This window comes from Eleutherodactylus coqui, chromosome 13 (assembly GCF_035609145.1).
Source record: "Eleutherodactylus coqui strain aEleCoq1 chromosome 13, aEleCoq1.hap1, whole genome shotgun sequence".
Taxonomy (NCBI): domain Eukaryota; kingdom Metazoa; phylum Chordata; class Amphibia; order Anura; family Eleutherodactylidae; genus Eleutherodactylus; species Eleutherodactylus coqui.
In genome coordinates, this window is record NC_089849.1 from 3,454,873 (window position 1) to 3,478,478 (window position 23,606).

At 53.5% G+C, this 23,606-nt stretch overlaps 1 protein-coding gene across 4 annotated transcripts; it reads left to right on the plus strand.

Annotated features, from left to right (window-relative positions):
* The first annotated feature begins 1,440 nt into the window (after positions 1 to 1,440).
* SPATA2 (spermatogenesis associated 2) lies at positions 1,441 to 23,606 on the plus strand. 4 transcript variants are annotated; one of them, XM_066587162.1, is made up of 3 exons: positions 1,441 to 1,499; positions 10,950 to 11,377; positions 15,957 to 23,606. In XM_066587162.1, the coding sequence occupies exons 2-3, from the start codon at positions 11,060 to 11,062 to the stop codon at positions 17,208 to 17,210; spliced, it is 1,572 nt and encodes a 523-aa protein (XP_066443259.1). In that variant the 5' UTR covers positions 1,441 to 1,499; positions 10,950 to 11,059; the 3' UTR covers positions 17,211 to 23,606. The 4 variants fall into 4 exon arrangements, with proteins under 4 accessions (XP_066443259.1, XP_066443257.1, XP_066443260.1 ...); XM_066587160.1 differs by having other exon boundaries at positions 1,459 to 1,570; XM_066587163.1 differs by lacking the exon at positions 1,441 to 1,499 and adding an exon at positions 1,585 to 1,713.

Sequence of the window (23,606 nt, forward strand, 5' to 3'; positions counted from 1 at the left end):
CAAGACTATGCCTGTGACCGGTTCTTGGGTGCGGACTCAGCTTCTCCCCGGCAGCGGATGCAGAGCGCTCATCCCAGGAACAGACACCATTGTAAGAATACGTTTACCTTATTGGAACTCCATTAATCTGTCAGTTCTGGAGACAAAAACTTCACCACTGAGATCTGCAGGCGGTAAAAATACAATCCGCCCCACGTTGAGCGCCAAGTTTGTAAGCTGCAGGTACAGCCTTGTAGGTTACGTACAAGCAGTTCGTGCAATCACAGCACTTTGTGTAAATCACCACCGATTCTGCTTTATTTGTTAACGAGCAGAATATTCATCAGGCTTTAGACATTGAGAGCGAGGCTGGAGACGGCTTACTGCTGCTCATCATCACCGGGTACGAGCGCTCGGCGCGGTGACGGCTGCCAGAGGCTGGACGTCTCTCATCAGACCTCTGAAAACGGACGCACAAACCTGCGATGCTTTCCAGCCATGCACCAAAGTATCCGAATACCTGTAGGACCGCGATATGGAGAACACGATGGAGGATGGGGGACATTACAGCTCCTCTCACACGAATGCGCTGATTTTGGGTCCACACAATATCCGTTTTCGCACATGAAGTCCCAATTGGAATCAGTTTTGGTTTTCACTGTTGCCTTGCAAGAAGCATTAAAACCCCAGCGTATTCGCGCGACACATCTGAGCGTGCGGCGGTCGTGTTATTACACCCCCAAGGGCTTTTTTATGTGAAAAGAGGCCAAAACAGGACATGAGACGATTCCTTAATGCAGAACGACGGACGCTGGCGTGAAAATCGTGCCACATTTGTCTTTTGTGAGACGCTCAAATATGACCCCGATACGTGTGAGCGGAGCCACGCCCATGAGCGGGGGCGTCCACGGGGCACGGAGCAAATCACGGCATGTCCTATCTACGGCGAGATCTTGCAGTGCCGGAGAACCCTGCGACCGGCAGCCATGACGGAGGGTCCCTGCAGCTCTTCTCACATGAAGGCCCCTCACGCCCGCGGGGCCCCCACATGGTGGCCAGTGCCAATGCAGCCTTAGGCCTCACACAGTGCTGTACGAGGCTCCCATTCATTTCAGTGGGCCCGCTCACACAACGCTGCGTGTTCTACTGTCGGGCGTTTCCAGCTGCGTCTCCCATTGAATGTGCAGCGTTCTTGCAGACGCCCTGTGAGGCCTAAAGGGGGCAGCTTTTATTAAATCCGTATATGACAGAACCGCGCCGGTGTGAATGGTCCCTTATATATGGCAGCTTGTTGTGACACGTGTCAGCCTGACGGGCTAGCCGCCTCCACAGCGCCCCTGTTGTCCACACAGGTCACCACAGCTCCACATTCCCGCTCTTCCTGCTGGCAGCACCGCGCAGGCGCACTCGGGGCTTCTCGGGCGCGTGCTTACTGACAGCAGGGCCGGGCGCGCACACGGCCGCCTACGCGCTGACGTCACAAGAAGGAGGAAGTGAAGCGTTCTTCCATAATGGCGGAGGTGAGGGAGAAGTCGCGGCTGGAGATGTGACAGGAGCGCCGCCCGCACTGCGCCCCTTCTCCCCGGTCCGGGTGTGTATGACGGGCGCTGTGGGGCGCGCAGCCTGGGCTAAGGCGGGTGTTGGAGCGCGGCCCGCCCGTAGGCCGCCTGTGGGTGTGTGATGGGTCGGGCAGGGGGCAGCACCTCTCCCCCAGACCCTCCACCTGCCCGGGAGGTGAGGACTGAACCCGGAGACATGAACCTGCGATTATACCCCATAGTGCTAATGTAGGGGGGATCATCATGTGCCGGACCCCGTAGTGGAGGGGGGGATCATCCCACGCCGGACCCCGTAGTAGAGTGGGGAATCATTCCGCGCCGGACCCCGTAGTAGAGGGGGGGATCGTCCCGCGCCGGACCCCGTAGTAGAGGGGGGGATCGTCCCGCGCCGGACCCCGTAGTAGAGTGGGGAATCATTCCGCGCCGGACCCCGTAGTAGAGGGGGGGGGATCGTCCCGCGCCGGACCCCGTAGTAGAGGGGGGGGGATCGTCCCGCGCCGGACCCCGTAGTAGAGGGGGGGATCGTCCCGCGCCGGACCCCGTAGTAGAGGGGGGGATCGTCCCGCGCCGGACCCCGTAGTAGGGGGGGGATCGTCCCGCGCCGGACCCCGTAGTGGAGGGGGGGATCGTCCCGCGCCGGACCCCGTAGTGGAGGGGGGATCATCCCACGCTGGACCCCGTAGTGGAGGGGGGGATCATCATGTGCCGGACCCCGTAGTAGAGGGGGGGATCGTCCCACGCCGGAACCCGTAGTAGAGGGGGGATCATCCCACGCCGGACCCCGTAGTAGAGGGGGGAATCATTCCGCGCCGGACCCCGTAGTAGAGGGGGGGGATCGTCCCGCGCCGGACCCCGTAGTAGAGGGGGGGATCGTCCCGCGCCGGACCCCGTAGTAGAGGGGGGGATCGTCCCGCGCCGGACCCCGTAGTAGAGGGGGGGATCGTCCCGCGCCGGACCCCGTAGTAGGGGGGGGATCGTCCCGCGCCGGACCCCGCAGTGGAGGGGGGGATCGTCCCGCGCCGGACCCCGCAGTGGAGGGGGGGATCGTCCCGCGCCGGACCCCGCAGTGGAGGGGGGGATCGTCCCGCGCCGGACCCCGCAGTGGAGGGGGGGATCGTCCCGCGCCGGACCCCGCAGTGGAGGGGGGGATCGTCCCGCGCCGGACCCCGCAGTGGAGGGGGGGATCGTCCCGCGCCGGACCCCGCAGTGGAGGGGGGGATCGTCCCGCGCCGGACCCCGCAGTGGAGGGGGGGATCGTCCCGCGCCGGACCCCTCAGTGGAGGGGGGGATCGTCCCGCGCCGGACCCCTCAGTGGAGGGGGGGATCGTCCCGCGCCGGACCACGCAGTGGAGGGGGGTCGTCCCCGCGCCAGACCCCGCAGTGGAGGGGGGGGGGGGATTGTCCCCGCAGTGGAGGGGGGGATTGTCCCCGCAGTGGAGGGGGGGGGGATTGTCCCCGCAGTGGAGGGGGGGGGGGGATTGTCCCCGCAGTGGAGGGGGGGGGGGATTGTCCCCGCAGTGGAGGGGGGGGGGGGATTGTCCCCGCAGTGGAGGGGGGGGGAAATTGTCCCCGCAGTGGAGGGGGGGGGGGATTGTCCCCGCAGTGGAGGGGGGGGGGGATTGTCCCCGCAGTGGAGGGGGGGGGGGATTGTCCCCGCAGTGGAGGGGGGGGGGGATTGTCCCCGCAGTGGAGGGGGGGGGGGATTGTCCCCGCAGTGGAGGGGGGGGGGGGATTGTCCCCGCAGTGGAGGGGGGGGGGGGGATTGTCCCCGCAGTGGAGGGGGGGGGGGATTGTCCCCGCAGTGGAGGGGGGGGGGGATTGTCCCCGCAGTGGAGGGGGGGGGGATCGTCCCCGCGCCGGACCCCGCAGTGGAGGGGGGGATCGTCCCCGCGCCGGACCCCGCAGTGGAGGGGGGGGTCGTCCCCGCGCCGGACCCCGCAGTGGAGGGGGGGGTCGTCCCCGCGCCGGACCCCGCAGTGGAGGGGGGGATCGTCCCCGCGCCGGACCCCGCAGTGGAGGGGGGGATCGTCCTCGTGCCGGACCCCGCAGTGGAGTGGGGGGGGGGATCGTCCCCGCGCCGGACCCCGCAGTGGAGGGGGGGGGGGATCGTCCCCGCGCCGGTCCCCGCAGTGGAGGGGGGGATCGTCCTCGCGCCGGACCCCGCAGTGGAGGGGGGGATCGTCCTCGCGCCGGACCCCGCAGTGGAGGGGGGGATCGTCCTCGTGCCGGACCCCGCAGTGGAGGGGGGGGGGGGGTCGTCCTCGCGCCGGATCCCGCTGTGGGGATCGTCCCGCGCCGGACCGCGCAGTGGAGGGGGGATCGTCCCGCGCCGGACCGCGCAGTGGAGGGGGGATCGTCCCGCGCCGGACCGCGCAGTGGAGGGGGGATCGTCCCGCGCCGGACCGCGCAGTGGAGGGGGGATGGTCCTATATTGCACCTGATATGTAGTGATGACTATACTCTCGGACTGTACATCACACCCCATAGAGCTGTTGGAGTTTATACTGAGATATGGATGATTATACTCCCGGGCTCCACCTTGTATACTGGACCCTATATATAATGATATATGGATACTGCAGCGCTGTACGTTGTACCCTATAGACCGGCCGGGGGATGACACTACATGCTGTACCCTATATGAGTTATATGGATGATGCTGCAGTACTAGATACCCTATAGACATCATCCAGCTTATCTTCCTGCTGTACTATATATGATTACACTCCAGTACTGTACATTGTACTCTATAGCTCCCCCTGCTGTATATAGGTGATATGAGTAGATCTATTCTCTGGCATATAAGTAATCATAATCCATATAGCCTGAAGACCCGGCTGTGGTATATAGGGGCAAAACACTTCTGTCAGTAACCCTCCTGCGCCCCAGAAGAAGTGGTCGTTCTGCTGCAGACCCCGTCCTGCGGTCCCATCTCAGGCAGATCTGTAATGATGAGTTGTGGTGATTAGATGGACGGTCTTGTCACCGGAGGCCCTAAAAGCAGTCGCCCCCCCCCCCCCCCCCCCGGCCTATAAGAGGCTCTCGGAGGCTCCTTGTGTGTAGTGACCTCTTCTTCTTCTGCTTGTAGAGCTTGTTGGCCACTAGACGCCTCTATGACGCAGAGAAGAGATTTCACCCCGTTACCAGAGGGGGGCGCATTATTGGGATGTGAGAAGCTGGATGGTCATATCCATGAATTGTCCCCCACCGGCCGTTCTGTACAGACTGTTAGGAGGTGTTGGGACCAATGGATGGGGCACACAGGGTGACCGGGCTCAGGACCCCCTACAGACCACCAGTAGAGAGGAGCGTCTGACCAGACTGTTAGGGGGTGTTGGGACCAGTGGATGGGGGCACACAAGGTGACCGGGCTCAGGATGCCCCCTGCAGGCCACCAGTGGAGAGGAGCGTCTGATGGCCCAACAAGCACCAGCAGCTCCAACTGTTTTTTTTGTCCTACATCCAGAGACAGGGGGCGCTATCGTTACACCCCACTGTCTATTCGAACCATTTCAGGTGCTTGGCTGAAGGACATTTGGTCTCCTGGCCCCCAGTACAGCCGTGGGGGTCAAAGGGCGTACGATAGCCGTGTTCGTGTCTGCAGACCTCGGGGTGAGCGCCTCAATCCTGCCCCCTGCTGGTGTGATGGTCTGGGGGCCCATCACATACGACTGTCGGTCACCCCTAGTAGTGGTACGAGGGACAATGACAGCTCAGCGATGTGTTCAGGACATCCTGCAGCCACATGTGTTCCTCTCATGGCGGCTCCCAGCAGGATAATGCTCAGCCGCACACACAAGGGGGCCACAGGAGCCCCCACAACATTGTCACACTTCTGTGGCCGCCAGGTAACAAGACGTATCACCAATAGGACCTGTAGGATACCATCTGGGACATCAACTTCCACAGCTCAGTTATAGCAAATATCTATATACCTCCATGCCTGCCCGTATCACATCTTGTATCTGAGTTAGAGGCAGTACCACAGGGCACTAGAGCCTCCATGCCCGCCTGTATCACATCTTGTATCCAAGCTAGAAGCGGTACCACAGGGCACTAGAGCCTCCATGCCCGCCTGTATCACATCTTGTATCCAAGCTAGAGGCGGTACAACAGAGTACTAGAGCCTCCATGCCCGCCCGTATCACATCTTGTATCCAAGCTAGAGGCGGTACAACAGGGTACTAGAGCCTCCATGCCTGCCTGTATCACATCTTGTATCCAAGCTAGAAGCGGTACCACAGGGCACTAGAGCCTCCATGCCCGCCTGTATCACATCTTGTATCCAAGCTAGAGGCGGTACAACAGGGTACTAGAGCCTCCATGCCCTCCTGTATTACATCTTGTATCCAAGCTAGAGGCGGTACAACAGGGTACTAGAGCCTCCATGCCCGCCCGTATCACATCTTGTATCCAAGCTAGAGGCGGTACAACAGGGTACTAGAGCCTCCATGCCTGCCCATATCACATCTTGTATCCAAGCTAGAGGCGGTACAACAGGGTACTAGAGCCTCCATGCCCACCCATATCACATCTTGTATCCAAGCTAGAGGCGGTACAACAGGGTACTAGAGCTTCCATGCCCACACGTATCACATCTTGTATCCAAGCTAGAGGCGGTACAACAGCGTACTAGAGCCTCCATGCCCCCCGTATCACATCTTGTATCCAAGCTAGAGGCGGTACAACAGCGTACTAGAGCCTCCATGCCCGCCCGTATCACATCTTGTAACCAAGCTAGAGGCGGTACAACAGGGTACTAGAGCCTCCATGCCTGCCTGTATCACATCTGGTATCCAAGCTAGAGGCGGTACAACAGGGTACTAGAGCCTCCATGCCCACACGTATCACATCTTGTATCCAAGCTAGAGGTGATACAACAGGGTACTAGAGCCTCCATGCCTGCCTGTATCACATCTTGTATCCAAGCTGGAGGCGGTACAACAGGGTACTAGAGCCTCCATGCCCACCCATATCACATTTTGTATCCAAGCTGGAGGCGGTACAACAGGGTACTAGAGCCTCCATGCCCACCCATATCACATTTTGTATCCAAGCTGGAGGCGGTACAACAGGGTATTAGAGCCTCCATGCCTGCCTGTATCACATCTTGTATCCAAGCTGGAGGCGGTACAACAGGGTACTAGAGCCTCCATGCCCCCTAGTTTGTATAATTGTGCAGCTTCTCTTTGGATTGTAATTGTCGTATGTGGATTCAGAGTCGCAGCTGTAGGGGGCGTCAGAGAGACGTCTTCATATCAGACTTATTAACCTGCACGTGTTAGATGGTTTCCCATGTATATGATCCAGCGGGTTGGACATAGTGTCGGGGCGCAGGCGCTCATACATGCTGGTCTGTGTTGGTTTGCAGCGCCCGGCGCTCTCATGTTTTGGGGCCCATGCTGGATGTTGGCGTCAAGCAGGCAGCGTACCGCTGAAGTCACGGGGCAGTAAGTGATATGGCTTAAAGACTAGACGATTGCTGCTCCTGGGGCAGAATAGTAGGAAAGTGCAGCTGGATCCTCCTAGAATGCGGCCGCTGTCTCGTAGGTCTCAGACCTCTTAGAGTCGCTGGTGGGGATTTTCAGGTGGTTCTCACACAGGCGTGGGAATGGGGAATGGCGATTGTTCGTGGTTTGTGCTTAGAGATATGGGTGTGAATCGCAGGGTCTTTACGGAGAGCTCAGGGTCTACACGCTGCATGTTGGGGGTCCCGCCTGGTGCTGCAGTCGTTGCGCCGGAGATCCCTGGCATTGCGCCGGGCATCCAATCCCCAGACTTACAGATCCGTCCAGTCTGAAGAGAATAAAGCAATTCTGCAAATCATCTGGCATTATGAATCTGCCGTTTTTCGTCTGCAGCTCCTATGCAGGCCGGTCTTTCAATGGTTCTAGACTACACCCGCTGAGTAGGTTGATTCTGTAGGAAGGATCAGGCCTTGTGCAATCCAAAGGTACCTCTACATAGTCACCCGAATATTGGCCTAAAACAAGGGGTTAGTGGTGACTGCCGGCCCGAGCACACGGGGTCCCCGATGGGGTGCTGCGCCACAAGTCGCCTGGTTGTCACTAGTCGCTCACTGAAAAGAAACGACTGCTGGGCGGCTTTTCTTTCCGTGTAAACCTCCGAACGCGGCCGCTGGAAGGGTCTCCGGCCGCCGGTATCCGGCAGAGTATTGCCGCTGTGTGATGGTCGCTGGGACGGCGGTCCCTGGTAAAGGGGCCCCAACTATCAGATCCTTATCTGCCCGGAGGCCCTCATACACATGAAGATGGTTCTACACCAGACAACCGTCCAAATCGCTCAAAGGAGCAAGTGCCAACGCTGGTTCCATGTGAAGACCTCCTCCATGGGGACGGCCGGGGGTTCACTTACTAGTCGTTGCTGGTTGATGTAGAATCACAAGGTATTGCCTGGCAATCCTTTCCCCCCTCATTGCCTTTAGTGACTATTAGGTTGATGGTTGTCCTCGTCAAGCCGCCCTTGGACAATGGACAGGACCTGCCAGCCGCAGTGCATCTGACGTGTCGGGCGCCGGACTCCCTTTAAGCTGTTGCTTACTTCTTGGTTACTTATAGTTGGAAGAAGTAGCGACAGGTGGAGGAGAGGGACCTCAGGGCCGGTGTACCTATTATGGCCCCTACTGTTTAGGGGGAGCTCTGTCCGCTCTGGAGGAAATGGACATTACGATTTTGGAAGAACAGAACTTGTTCTACTTCAACCCCTGAAGGACGCGCCCCCCCCCCTTTTTTTCCCCCCCATTTTCAGTTTACCCCTTCCACTCCTTTTGTTGTCCCCTTAAAAAAAAAAAAGAGGACAACTTGTGATGCTTTGATCGCTCCTGCAGTATGATGTAATGCCACAGTATTACTCCCCACGGTAGCGGCTTGATGGGCATTCTGCTGGGGCCTTTCAGAAGGCCCACGACAACCAGATGCCAACCTGCGATCTAGTCGCGGGGGGCTGTACGGGACCCTGAACATTGGTTGGGGGATTTAAATGCTGCTGTGAGAATTGAAAGCGGCATTTAAAGAGTTAACAGCTCCAATGAGCTGCACGGCTTATCGGAGCTGTTGCGGGCAGGTGTCGGCTGTAAGAAACAGCTGTAACCTGCATGGTATGGAGGGTGATCACCATGCGATCCCCCTCGATACAAACCCTGACGCTGCGGAAAATAACTGTCAAGCCTATAGCAGGAAGGGGTTAAACAGCTGTAGCTCCGTTTTTCAGTGCTCCCAACATGCTTTTAGTGTCCTTTTATAGTGAAGATTCTTCCCATGAAGGTTGGTAGGTCTTTACTAACTAGAGCTACAGCCGTTTGAAGTGGGGCTGGGAATACTGACTTTATAGCTGTCACTTATCAGTCAGTGTGTTCAGAGCTGAGAGGGGGGTGAGACCAAGGGCAGCAGAGAAGATGTGTGATTCTCTTGTCTGTCTCTGTCCGAGGAGTAGGTGACATGCTTTTTCATGTTCTCTCCCCATCAATCGGAGAACATCTTTCCCATCTGTCACTTATGGAGTGAAGAGGGGAGAACGTGCTCCTCTACCCCATTAACCCTTTCAAATCCACTGTCTGACCTCTGAAGACATTATGATTTAAGGCTGTACAGCTCCGATGTTGGAAGACGTCCGTTGGGGTTCTCTCTGCTGTCAGTCTATCCAACGTGTCACCTCATGCAGTACTGGCTTTAGCCAGCAGATAGCGCTGTTGTATAATGGCAGAAAAAGAGTAAGCCCCCCCCCCCAGGAAAACCAGGATACAAATTTGGACTGGAAAGGGTTAACCTTGCAGATATTGCAGTCATTACTGACCGTGGAATCTAAAAAGTTTGACAGAAAGTTTAAAACCCCTTTTTCCCTTTATGCCGACCTCATATGAGCAGGTCGGAGATCCGCAGCGGAAGACCTGCCTTTGATCGTGGATTGCGTATGGTGGCGCATTTGTGCGGTTTTCCACGCGGATGTACATTTAAGGACAGTTGTCTGCGCGGAAGCAGGGAATGACATCAGAAAGTAGCCCCACCCCCTTCTATCACCCTGGCGACATTCTCTTGTGCTGCCGTGGTGAGCGCTGCTCTGGGGGCCTTCAGGACAGGATGCTGCTCTCGGCTGGCTTTATACTTCTTGTGGAGGAGCCCAGAAGAACAAGCGGCGGCCGCAGACAGTCGGATGGGTTGTTGCTCCCCGGACTCCGTCCTGCATCGTCTGCCCACAAACTCCTGCTTTCTCTATTCCATTTGTATCTGGTCTCCCAGCAACGTGCGCACAAAGTTATTGTGTATGCACTGCGGATCAAACGTATCCATGGAGATCAATGGCGCCCATACACGCGGAATCCACGGTAAAATAGAGCGCACAAAGTTATTGTTATCTACTGGTTCTTAAGGCTGAAATTAGTTAATGAAGGCTTAAAAATGTACTTTTAGTGACTGTTCTGTGCCAAATGTAGAATCCTAGAATGGTGGATGGAAGGGTCATCGGGTCCTCCGGGGGTCATCGGGTCCTCCGGGGGTCATCGGGTCCTCCGAGCTCAGTGCAGGATCACTAAATCATCCCAGTCAGATGTCTGTCCGGCCTCTGAAGACTTCCATTGAAGGAGAACTCCCCACCTCCTGTGGCAACCTGTTCCACTCATTGATCCCCCTCACTGTCTAATATCTAATCTGTGTCTCCTCCCTTTCAGTTTCATCGCATTGTTTCTAGTCTTTCCTTGTGCAGATGAGAATAGGGCTGATCCCTCTGCACTGTGACAGCCCTTCAGATATTTGTAGACCGCTATTAAGTCTCCTCTCAGCCTTCTCTTCTGCTAAACATTCCCAGATCCTTTACCCGTTCCTCATAGGACATGATTTGCAGACTGCTCACCATCTTGGTAACTCTTCTCTGAACTTGCTCCAGTTTGTCTATGTCTGTTATAAAGTGGGGCGCCCAGAACTGGACCCAGTATTCCAGATGAGGTCTGACTAAGGAAGAGTAGAGGGGATAATGACCTCACGTGATCCAGACTCTGTGCTTCTCTAATACATCCCAGAATTGTGTTTGCCTTTTTGGCTGCTGCATCACATTGTTGACTCATGTTCAGTCTATGATCTATTAGTATACCCAAGTCTTTTTCACATGTGCTGCTGCTTAGCCCAATTCCTCCCATTCTGTATCTGCTTACATGATACATAAATTCCAAATCTACTATAAAAAATGACATTCCTGGGAGGCGGTTTCTGATTTTAACGTAATGTTAGGGGTTAACGTGCGGCTCTGTGAATGGGCTGTAGACAATCGGTTGGGTTTATTTACGCCATGGCTTTTGTGTTTTTGCACATTGCAGGATGCATCTGAAGCGTCTTCTGTCCCGGACAGAAAGCTTGTAACGACCGCCATTACTGACACTAATATTTGCTGCTCCCGTTGCAGAGACCTCGCGTTCAGCGGAATGATTGATCATCACCGCAACAATCCGCACGCCACAGAGAAGCCATGGATGGGATGAGGTAACTGCGGACCGCCAACAGAACCACATTTCAATGGATACAAAGTACAAGGAAGATCTCTTCAGAAAATATGTACAGTTCCATGAATCCAAACTGGAAGCTTCCGATAGTAAGCAGCGCGCCATCAGCGATGAGTACCTCCGCACCGCGGCCTCGGCCTTACTCAGTCTGCCCAAAATTGATCCCATTTATAGATTCCGGCTGATCCGGTTCTACGAAGTCTGTGAGAACTCCCTGAAGTCCCTGCGGATGTCCAGTCTGCGCTCCCTTCACAATGCAGCAGCTATGCTGGAAACAATCGGCATTAACCTCTTCCTCTACCCCTGGAAAAAAGAGTACAAGAGTATTAAGGTGAGGACCTGTGGTACCAGAGCGACGACCGCTCGTGGCCTCCGTTACTGTCCGGAGCGACGGCCGCTCGTGGCCTCCGTTACTGTCCGGAGCGACGGCCGCTCGTGGCCTCCGTTACTGTCCGGAGCGACGGCCGCTCGTGGCCTCCGTTACTGTCCGGAGCGACGGCCGCTCGTGGCCTCCGTTACTGTCCGGAGCGACGGCCGCTCGTGGCCTCCGTTACTGTCCGGAGCGACGGCCGCTCGTGGCCTCCGTTACTGTCCGGAGCGACGGCCGCTCGTGGCCTCCGTTACTGTCCGGAGCGACGGCCGCTCGTGGCCCCCGTTACTGTCGCCTCCTCTTTCACAGACCTTGAATAAGGTGTGCATTGTGTAGTCGTCTTCCATAAGGCCGGCTTCACACTGTGGAGTCTGCGATCGGTATCTGCGCGGAGGATCTGAGACTAATTGCACATATTGAAAGGCATTTACTTTCGTTTTTTGCTCAAACACGGATATGAATTGCGATTCTGTGAGCAAAGGAAAAACCACAGCATGCTCTATTTTGCTGCTGACAGCCTCTATTGAAGTCAGTGGAGGCCGTCTGACCCACGGCCCGTACGCAATTAACATTGCGTTTTGGCTGGCGGCTACCTGCGTCATCATTAGCGACAGCGTAAGAATTACAATCATTGAGAAAAAAAAACTGTACTGCGCATGACTGACGTCAACGCTTGTGCAGTCGCTGAAAAGACTGTCGGCCCGTATAAAAGGGACTTTACATCCTGTATTATACTCCAGAGCTGCACTCACTATTCTGCTGGTGCAGTCACTGTGTACATACATTACTTATCCTGTACCAATCCTGAGTTACATCCTGTATTATACTCCAGAGCTGCACTCACTATTCTGCTGGTGGAGTCGCTGTGTACATACATTAGTTACCCAGTACTGACCCTGAGTTACATCCTGTATTATACCCCAGAGCTGCACTCACTATTCTGCTGGTGGAGTCACTGTGTACATACATTACTTATCCTGTACTGCTCCTGAGTTACATCCTGTATTATACTCCAGAGCTGCACTCACTATTCTGCTGGTGGAGTCACTGTGTACATACATTACTTATCCTGTACTGCTCCTGAGTTACATCCTGTATTATACTGCAGAGCTGCACTCACTATTCTGCTGGTGGAGTCACTGTGTACATACATTACTTATCCTGTACTGCTCCTGAGTTACATCCTGTATTATACCCCAGAGCTGCACTCACTATTCTGCTGGTGGAGTCACTGTGTACATACATTACTTATCCTGTACTGCTCCTGAGTTACATCCTGTATTATGCCCCAGAGCTGCACTCACTATTCTGCTGGTGGAGTCACTGTGTACATACATTACTTATCCTGTACTGCTCCTCAGTTACATCCTGTATTATACCCCAGAGCTGCACTCACTATTCTGCTGGTGGAGTCACTGTGTACATACATTACTTATCCTGTACTGCTCCTCAGTTACATCCTGTATTATACTCCAGAGCTGCACTCACTATTCTGCTGGTGGAGTCACTGTGTACATACATTACTTATCCTGTACTGATCCTGAGTTACATCATGTATTATACCCCAGAGCTGCACTCACTATTCTGCTGGTGGAGTCACTGTGTACATACATTACTTATCCTGTACTGCTCCTGAGTTACATCCTGTATTATACTCCAGAGCTGCACTCACTATTCTGCTGCTGGAGTCACTGTGTACATACATTACTTATCCTGTACTGATCCTGAGTTACATGCTGTATTATACTCCAGAGCTGCACTCACTATTCTGCTGGTGGAGTCACTGTGTACATACATTACTTATCCTGTACTGCTCCTGAGTTACATCCTGTATTATACTGCAGAGCTGCACTCACTATTCTGCTGGTGGAGTCACTGTGTACATACATTACTTATCCTGTACTGCTCCTGAGTTACATCCTGTATTATACTGCAGAGCTGCACTCACTATTCTGCTGGTGGAGTCACTGTGTACGTACATTACTTATCCTGTACTGCTCCTGAGTTACATCCTGTATTATACCCCAGAGCTGCACTCACTATTCTGCTGGTGGAGTCACTGTGTACATACATTACTTATCCTGTACTGCTCCTGAGTTACATCCTGTATTATGCCCCAGAGCTGCACTCACTATTCTGCTGGTGGAGTCACTGTGTACATACATTACTTATCCTGTACTGCTCCTCAGTTACATCCTGTATTATACCCCAGAGCTGCACTCACTATTCTGCTGGTGGAGTCACTGTGTACATACATTACTTATCCTGTACTGCTCCTCAGTTACATCCTGTATTATACTCCAGAGCTGCACTCACTATTCTGCTGGTGGAGTCACTGTGTACATACATTACTTATCCTGTACTGATCCTGAGTTACATCATGTATTATACCCCAGAGCTGCACTCACTATTCTGCTGGTGGAGTCACTGTGTACATACATTACTTATCCTGTACTGCTCCTGAGTTACATCCTGTATTATACTCCAGAGCTGCACTCACTATTCTGCTGCTGGAGTCACTGTGTACATACATTACTTATCCTGTACTGATCCTCAGTTACATGCTGTATTATACTCCAGAGCTGCACTCACTATTCTGCTGGTGGAGTCACTGTATACATACAGTACTTATCCTGTACTGATCCTGAGTTACATCCTGTATTATACCCCAGAGCTGCACTCACTATTCTGCTGGTGGAGTCACTGTGTACATACATTACTTACCCTGTACTGACCCTGAGTTACATCCTGTATTATATCCCAGAGCTGCACTCACTATTCTGCTGGTGGAGTCACTGTGTACATACATTACTTATCCTGTACTGCTCCTGAGTTACATCCTGTATTATACTGCAGAGCTGCACTCACTATTCTGCTGGTGGAGTCACTGTGTACATACATTACTTATCCTGTACTGCTCCTGAGTTACATCCTGTATTATACCCCAGAGCTGCACTCACTATTCTGCTGGTGGAGTCACTGTGTACATACATTACTTATCCTGTACTGCTCCTCAGTTACATCCTGTATTATACTCCAGAGCTGCACTCACTATTCTGCTGGTGGTGGAGTCACTGTGTACATACATTACTTATCCTGTACTGATCCTGAGTTACATCATGTATTATACTCCAGAGCTGCACTCACTATTCTGCTGGTGGAGTCACTGTGTACATACATTACTTATACTGTACTGATCCTGAGTTACATCCTGTATTATACTGCAGAGCTGCACTCACTAGACTGTAATACTTCGCACTGGTCCCCCATTGATTTGCGTTGGGGGGTTCATATCGGTTAATGCAGCACGAGGTGTCTGGTTTGTGCTCGGTGATGTTGACCATTATAGTCCGTTCTCCTGTATTAATATGTAGTGTATGTACGCTGGCAGGCTTCATGGCGCTGCGGCTGCCGCCGGCCCAGTGTGGACAGCAGGAGATGTAATGTTAGAGCACACCCAAAGATCGGAACCAGGAATCATTGCCCGTATGTACGACCTCATTGAAAAGAATGGGGCTCATATTCATGCATCTCGCACATGTGACGCGGGCCTAACAGTCCGTTTTTCCGGCGCTTCATATTCCTACAGATATAGGATTGGTTATTCCCAGTTTGTGAAGTATTGGCACGTCGGCGGGATGGCTGATGCCACCACTGAGCCCTTCGCTGCAGCGCTCCGCCCTCCTGGCCGTACACTAAACTGCAGCCGGCAACATTCACTTAAATAAGGCTTCTGACTGGGCGCTGCTGTGCAGAAAAAGCCGCACCAAAACAGCAGTGCAGGCCCTCGTAATCAGAAGTGATGGTCCCAGCGCTCAGACCACCGCTGATCATAAAGTCCTGATCCTAGAACCATGCCGTCATAGGATGCGAATGGCCGCCAAGAAAATGGTGTGAGATTAGTGCGTAGCGAGGCGCACATATATTGCGCAAATATGAACCTCATTCTTTGTAATGGAGTCCTATTGACGAGGCGTGCAGGAAAGAACATCGTGGCACGCTGCAACTGTTCGTGTTCCTCGGAAAGCATTGTTTGTTTTCAATAGGACCTGTAACGCCTCACAAGGCTCTGGCAGACCGTGTGATGTGCCTGCCAGTGCGGCTCCCATGGAAGTCAATGGGAAGCGCTTCCGTTCCGCTATCCCGCGTGAGGATCAGAATCTCACAGATGCCTGAAAAACTCCTCGCATCCGCAGGGGAATGACACGTCCACGAGTGGCTGCCGGGGTGGTACCTCTCACCCTCCTGTAGGTAGCCTTCATACAATACATCTAACGAGAAGGTGTCGAGTTGAAGGCGTGGCAGTATGCAGGAAGCTCCTGAGCTCCCTCTAGTGGTCACTGCAAATCAGTGAATACGCAGAGTATTTGAGCTTTGTATCAGAAAATCCGCGTTCTAAAGATGTAGTAACGGTCTGCTTAAAAAGCTGGACCTAATAAAGACATGAAATAGGATGCATCTCAACGTTAACCCTTAGAAGTCCGTAGTTGTGTTGTTGCTGCTCTGCCGCTCCTAACGCTCTCATTGGTTTCCTCCCCAGACTTACACGGGGCCCTTTGTATATTACGTGAGGGCTGCTTTGGTGGATGACGACATCCGGCACATCCTGAACCATATGGGCTATGTACAAGAACAAGGGACGGTCTACAGGCTGAAGGACCACGTGGACACCACCCAAGTCAAGAGAGTCTCTTTTGAACTGTTTCTCGCACGAGTTGAATGTGAACTTCTCCTAGAAATCTACCTACAGGTGAAGGATAAAGGCTACTTAGAAGTGGATGTGGTAAGCGAGCGCAAGAACAGCAACGAAGACGTCCGGGGCTGCACCGACGAGATGAAGAGACGCGTGGAGTGCAAGGAGTCCTTAAACATATCCATGGCCAGGATGGTTCTGCAGAAGTCGGCCAGCGAGAGGGCGCCATCCAAGGATTACTTCAAGCAGAAGGTAACAAAACCATCCAAGTCTGTGGACACCTATGACAGCTACTGGGACAGCAAGAACAAGCCACCGCTGACCGCGTCCCTGAGCCTGCGCAAGGAGCCCATCCTGGTGGACGCTGAAGACGACCTCAAAGACGAAATCATCCGTCCTCCACACTCCCTGCTGACCATGTCCAGCTCTCTACACGGCTGCTCCGACGAGTTCCTCAACCTTTCCTCCAACCCCAACGGGCTTCTACGAGCCAACGCTACATACGGCTACTTCCCCAACGAAGACGATGTAGACTTGTACACAGACATGGACTCTAGATTACTCAATGTGAAGAGGCAGGAGCTGGCCCGGCCTGACTCTTGGCTGTTTGACAACAAGATGAACCCATCCTATCACAAGCGTTCACATGTAGCCAAAGAGACCGTATTCATGAAGTGCCAAAACTGCGGCATATCCTCCGGCAGTCCGCTATGCCAAAAGTGTGACGGTATGTTCATCTATAGACCCGACGGCCCTCTGCTCAAACAGAACAACCTATCCATCAAAACTAGTGTACAGAACGACAGCTACTCCTCCTCCAGCTCCGCGCTGCGAGAGAAGTCTTCATACGGGACGTCCTCCCAGGACCGGGGGTCTCAGCAGAACGCCAAGCTGAAGCCTTCTACCACTCTGCGCTGCGGCTTCTGCAACCGGGCCGGAGCGGCCAACACCTGCACAGTCTGTTCCAAAGTCTCATGCGACGCTTGCGTGGTTGCTTACTCCCATGAATACTGTTGTCGGAAGAGTGATTATCACAGGTTTGCTCCAAACAATCAGCTGAACTATAAATCCTCCCAGCTCTCCCACCTTGTGTACAGATAAATGCGCAAATTCATCTTACTTTTGTCCGTCATATTTTTTTTTTATTTCCTTCCTTTGAAAAAAGGGCTAAAGAACAGGGACCTCTGAACTGGAATACCCCACTGACCGTTGGAACACCCCCGGGTGGTCCGGGAGGAGACCCCCATCAGTGTTGTCACCTACAGACCTTGCTGCTATACCACGGTGCAATAAATCCTTAGGCTTGCCATGTCAGTCGGAACAGGAGATGAAATGTGTGCAGCGTAAATCCGTATCTGTAAGAAGCCATCCTCTGAGCAGCGCCGCCCCCCAAGTGTTCACGTCCCTAGCAAGTGAGTGCGTCCGCTGGGTCAGCGTCGCGGGAAGCGCTCGGATGCAGAAGGGCTTTGTTTTGCAGTTGTGTTTGAAGGACGTTCAGCTGTGGCCATCCGCAGTGCAAAAACCTGGTTTTAAGATGGTACAAGCAATAGTCTGTTCTGCAGGCAGGGACCCCGCCGTACGGGCCTCGGCGTTCTGAGAAGGTTGTGCCCCGGTATATGCCCCGGTGGCATGGCAGTGAAGGCCGCCGTGTGACTCCTGGTTGCTCCAGAATCCGATGACTTTCTTGTCGTGTTCAGTTGTTTGGTCCACAGAGAAATTCATCAAAGTGCTGATAATCCTAAAAAATAGTGGCTTCCGGTTTCCTCGCGGCCGCTGCGCACGCTCGCTAGATCGCCTTACAATGGCTCTCTTTATACTTGTTGGTCCCCACTTACCGCTGAGCGTCTGTCGCCACGTGCCATCCCTAAAACGGACTTCACTGACCGTCGGGGGGTGAAGAATCACTTCTGATGCCCTCTCTTCCAAGTGAATCGGAGTCTGTTGTGCCATATGCAGATCGGCGAGAAGTCGCTCGATTCACGAGCTGCCAGCTAGCCACACCCTCTTTCTCTTGATGGAGGCCTCCTCACATCCCCGTTACATGGGAAATGCTGTCTACCCAGATATATGGGGCACGGTTAGCTCAGCAGCTCATGCAGCGTGTAGATATTCTCCGCCCCGTGGCGTATGGCACAGGATAACATTGGAGCCTAATTACCGGAAGTACACGGGCGCGTTAGGAGAAGGGATTTAACCCTCCGCCAGTCGGTGAAGTCAGATTTTGGGATGAGACCTGCTGATGGGTTCCCTTTTAAATATATTTACTGTGGGTCCTCTCATTTTCCTACATGTTCTGTTGTGTCCCCCTCATTCTGTACTCGGCCCCCGTAATGACAAAGTGACAACAGAACTGGGGAAGTCTTTGTAATTTTTGTAAAAATGAAAACCTCCCGTTCCGCAGTGACCTAAGTATTCCCACCCTGTACTCAGTATTAGTTGGAGCCCCTCTGGCAGTGATTCTGCCCTCCGATCCTCTTGGTGATGCCACGAGGTTTGCACCCCTGGGTTTGGGGGTCTTCTGTCAGGTTGGATGGGGGCTGTCTGTGGACGCCATTGTCAGGTCTCTCCAGAGACGTCCCATTGGATTCAGGGCTCTGGACGGCCCCTCAAGGACATTCACAGTTGTCACCCCTCCTGGGTGGTCTTGGCTTTGTCATTATGGGGTACTGAGTGCAGAATGATGGGGATGATAATGTAAACTGAATATTCTCTTATAGTTTATGTTCTTCTGGTTTGACACTTCTGATCCCGGCGCCGTCCTAGTTTATATCCCGCCTGCAGCCCCTGCTTGGGGTCTTCTGCGCTTCTAAGGTCTGATGACAATGCAGAGTAAGGAGCGACTTTCTTACAGGCAAATTCCGCCTCTGTGGGGATCTTTGGTCCCCGGGAGGTTCATGGTTGTGGGCAGCACATCCCCTGGTAACACCGTGTGCTGCTAACAATGGGTTTTGGTGTCACATGACAGATGCAATAACTGAAAGGTTTCCTCTGCTGGGTGATCGGCAGCCCCTGTACTCGGTCCGGTGATCAGGTGATAATGGCGCATCTGTTGCCTGCAGCCGCTCTTTGGTGTAGACGGCAGCGGTGACATCGCCGGTACACTCGCTGTTTCTGTATCTTCTATTCATGTGCAGGGAGCGCCGACGCGCTTCCCGAGGTCCCACTAACATTTTTCAAGTAGACTAAGGCTGGGTTCACACAGGACGGATTTGCCACGGAATTTCCCTGCGGCAAGTCCGCCTGTGGCCGCTAACCCTGGGATTAGCCAGCCATGTGGGTGAGATTTGTCAAAAATTTCTGCAGCTAAACCGCAAGATTTCCACGGTGAAACAGTCCTGTAGGAGCCCAGCAGAAAAGAACTTGTCGTAGCCGAGGACAGGAAGACTTCATCAATGCGCCGTAGTGCTAAGGAGGCTGATGGACATGTAGTGGGACCTCGAGCTTAGTCTGTGGCGCTCACAGCTGCTGACAGGTTCCCTTTAAGATGCTCCCTTGTTGCCTGCACAACGTATTGGGGGGATTGAACCCGGGATGGTTTTTTTTTTTTTTGCTCCAGAGAAAACCTCTCCCCACCACTCGCCTAAACTCTGGCCCCAGGGCCACTGGAATAGGTGCAGTCCATCCACAATGTAGAGCGGACGCCAGACTGATCAATCGCAGGAGTGCTGCACGCTGTATATTTTAATGCATGCTCCCCTATTCTTGGCCGTTGGGGCCCCCGGTGGTCGGACCCCTCTGTCAGGTGGTCCGTGTCTTGTTGTGGCGTATGTTGGAGATTCTATTTGATTTCCTGCCAACCGACGGCTTCTCTAGTGGTTGGCGTTGGGACCGCTGATCTTGAAGGCTGTGTTCACGGTCTTGTGCTGCACCCGTTTCACATACGCTGGCCGGACCGCGCAGCATCGTACGCGTGTATGACCTTACAGGTTTGGGTCCAGAGACACTCTTTGGAAGTCCGTACGTAGAATGGATGCAGCGCAGGAGCGTGTGGACGGGTCGGAACGCATCACAGCCCAGTAGTTTGGGTCATCCATGTCGGCCCCAATTCATAGAAGCCGTTTTCTCCCCTCTTTGGATAGAAGATAAATGTCATTCTAATTGAAATGTATAAAGAGGAACCCTGACGGTTGGGTGGGAAGCCCCTCTGGGGTAGGGTTTATATCATTGGACCCCGTTGTGTATTCTCAGTATTTGTAAGCCAAAGCAGGAGGGGCCCAAAACCCGGAAGAGGAGCAGATCCTTCCATCACGCTCTTGGCTCCCTGAGCGGCCATGTGACTCGGGCCTAAACCCACGCTGTCCCCTCTATAGGTGCCACGGTGGACCCAGTAGTGACTGCGGTGTAGTTCTGCACCCAGTACGGCGTCTAACATCCGTCCTCAGTTGGCTGATTAGCTGTAATCTTCTGCCCCGCCTGTAGGTGTCCCGGTTCAGGTCTGTGCTCTGTATACTCTATGGAGCAGCCACAACTAAAGCTTGACGGCTGTTGGTTTCCCTCAGAATCTAAGCGAGAAATGAATACAGGACGTCACTGGGATCCTCCGTATATAAAACTATATCCTGTATATATGACCTATTATATCTTGTGTATAGCCTCTGCCAGCAGGGGGCGCCGTGTATGAGTGGAGGGGCTGAGCCGCGGTTGTTTCCAGTCTGCCGCTCTACACGGAAAAATATCTTTTTCCATAAGATGGAGATTAAAAATCAAAGTGCTTGGATTTCTCTGGCAACCTTTTATAGTCGCCGATCGCTGCTACATTGTCCATCACGGCGCTGCCGGTCGTCATAGTCGCTGCTTTGTTCCGTTTCCTGTGAACAGGCCCCATCGTATCACGCAGTGTAAGCGCTTCCACGACTGACAAGAATTTGTTCGCTTCTTGTTCGTCGTTCGGTTTCTGCATATGTAGAACTGACCGGCGGACTGGCCGTGTAAACAGGCAGTCGGCCACTTATAAACGACTGCCTGTTTATTGTGGGTGGAGGTGGACGGGCCACAACGACCCCTGACCTGCTCCGCCTCCATTCGCTGGGCGATGCTCGTTCCTATGTAAAAGCACAGGAACCACTATTGTTGGGGCGACTTGGGCATTTGCACCCAACCAGTCGTCACGTGTAAAAGGGCCCTTACTCTGCATGTGTAGGCGCAGCAGCCCTGGACTGCAAAGCCAGGCTTCCATATGTCTGGCCCGCTGCCTCCTGTCCTCCTCCGGAATTGTAGTTAAAGCAACATGCCAGGCCTGGAGAAACAAAGATGGCCGCCCTGCTGCTGCCCGTTGTCTTAGTATACAGACCCTCCAGGCTGCTCTGGCTGGCGCGGGTCAATTACAGCAGGCCTGGTCCTAGTATATAGCATTAGTATATCAGGTAGTCAGTCGCTGTGCGGCCATCTTTGTTTAAGGCACATGATGTCCAGCACATCCGGTTGGATGTTGGATGCCGGCGGCAGACAGAAAAACGTTATTTGGAGTTTATTTTTTGTTTTTGGACCGGTGCAAAAAGTGCACCAAAATGTCATCGGTTGTGTTCAGCTCAGGGGATCCTGCCAGCTTGGTGAACCCCAGTCCTTAGTCCCCGAAGCCTCAGCGGGCGCAGAGTATATTGTGGGGCAGAACTCGCTATTAATCTGTGTAAATATCCTAATTTATGAACTACTTTAAAATATATATATATAATGTGCATCTTTTTTTGCACTTGGCTTCTGGGGGCGCGGATACTTGACCTTCACTGACGAATGAAGAACACCTAATCCTTCTAGACCGAGAGGTTGTCGCTTCCCGAGGAACGCAGGATCTTAATTCCTCATCTTTTTAGTATTTGCTGGCAGTGACTAGAAATACACAAGCGTTTTGTGGGCGAGGCTGACAACCGCCTCAAGGGTCCTGACCACGCAGGGTCCGTGATCCCAAGAGCTAGATGGTCCCACGTAGCAGCCGGCTTGTAGGTGGTTGATGGCCATGCTGTTTGACTTAAACTATGCGGCTGTTAAAGGCATCTGGTTAGTGAACAGCATCCCTTTAATAGAGCGGTCTGAAGTGAAGTAATACACATAACTATTCTTGCCCTTTTCCGGGACCCAGTGCTGAATCCCAGCATTTGTTGTGACAGCAGAAGTCAGGTGACCACTGCAGCCAATCAGAGGCTGCAGCAACCCGTTCCTGAACTCAGGATGTGATCAGCATGATGGCGGCCAACAAGCGGTGATGCTGCAGCGGTTACCAGCTACTATCGCAACAATCACTGGGACCTCAGTGCTGGATCCCGGGGAGGGGTAAGTATAGCTCTATTAAAGCGGTGTCTGGTTCCTAGACAACATCCCTTTAACAGTGAACACTAAAGGGAAGATTTGTTTCTTTTGGTGTGAAAAAAAAAAGTTGCAAAATGTACTGCAACCCTCACCTAAAACATTTTGCAACTTTTTGCTAGCGAAGCCACTCTATGCCAAAAAAGAGGGTGTGGTCTGTGAGGAGTGGGTGTGGCCACCCTATACTGAAATATCCCTGTATAATTTACATCAAAAACCGCCATAAATAGCAGCAGCACCTCGCTGGCATAGACCGGACACTGAGGACCCGCGGGCGCCCCTTCAGGATCATAAGTGGTGTAACGCCAGTCTTAATGAATCTCCCTATTGGTCCTCGCATGACCAGCGGGCTGTATGACCCGGCCGTGTGGCGCTCGGTTGCAGCCTGTCCGTCGGCGGTGTTGGAGCGCGGTGCGGGGCGGACGGGTTCGCAGCTGCTGGATATTTTCTGTCGCTGCTTTTGAAAAGGGCAAAGAATCAAAATCCAAAGTATTTGCAGAACTTTTATTCACAGGAAGCCAGAACCCCCCCCCCCATCCTTCTGCTGGGCTGAGGGGCCACGAAGCGACCCCCGACTGATGGCAGCCTCGCTCCTTGCTTCTCTACTTGCACTGACGTTGCACAATGACTATAAACCAGCAGCGGCCGACCTCCCTGTTCCCTCCTGTACATTTACAATGTGAATACCAAATGATGGCTCTTACTAGGTGTACATATGTAACCTGTATATACGGAATGTGGCGTCGCACCGGACGTTTTCTACCCTGTACAGCACCGATCACATGCGATGTTACTTCTAGCAGCCGCTTGCTGGTCCTTCATGGACGATGCCAGCGCCCTCCACCTTGGAAGACCCAGCACTACACAGCGGAGCCTGCAATGCCACGTATCCTCTCCAGTGATCCCGGCTCGGGCGGCGTGCGAGTCCTGTGCGTATCTAGTGCCATACAAATGACTAGTCGTATGACCTGTGTTGAATTGCGAGTTATATCGATGCTATTTTTGTGAATATTTGTTGTATGGGTTTGCTGTGATGGCCGTAAAGATCGAAAATATAAACTCCTTTAAGATCCGGGTGTTTTGGGTTTTATTTGGTGTCCTCATGTGCAATGAACACAAACTGATGTCATGTGTTTAACCTGGAGCCAGAAAATGTGAAATTCACCATCTATGTCATAAATTATTTTTTTTAATATA

Coding starts and splice junctions, on each gene's coding strand:
- SPATA2 (XM_066587162.1), top strand. CDS start 11,060: ATGGATACAAAGTACAAGGAAGATCTCTTCAGAAAATATGTACAGTTC. Junction 11,378..15,956: donor AAGAGTACAAGAGTATTAAG/GTGAGGACCTGT, acceptor TTTCCTCCCCAG/ACTTACACGGGGCCCTTTGT.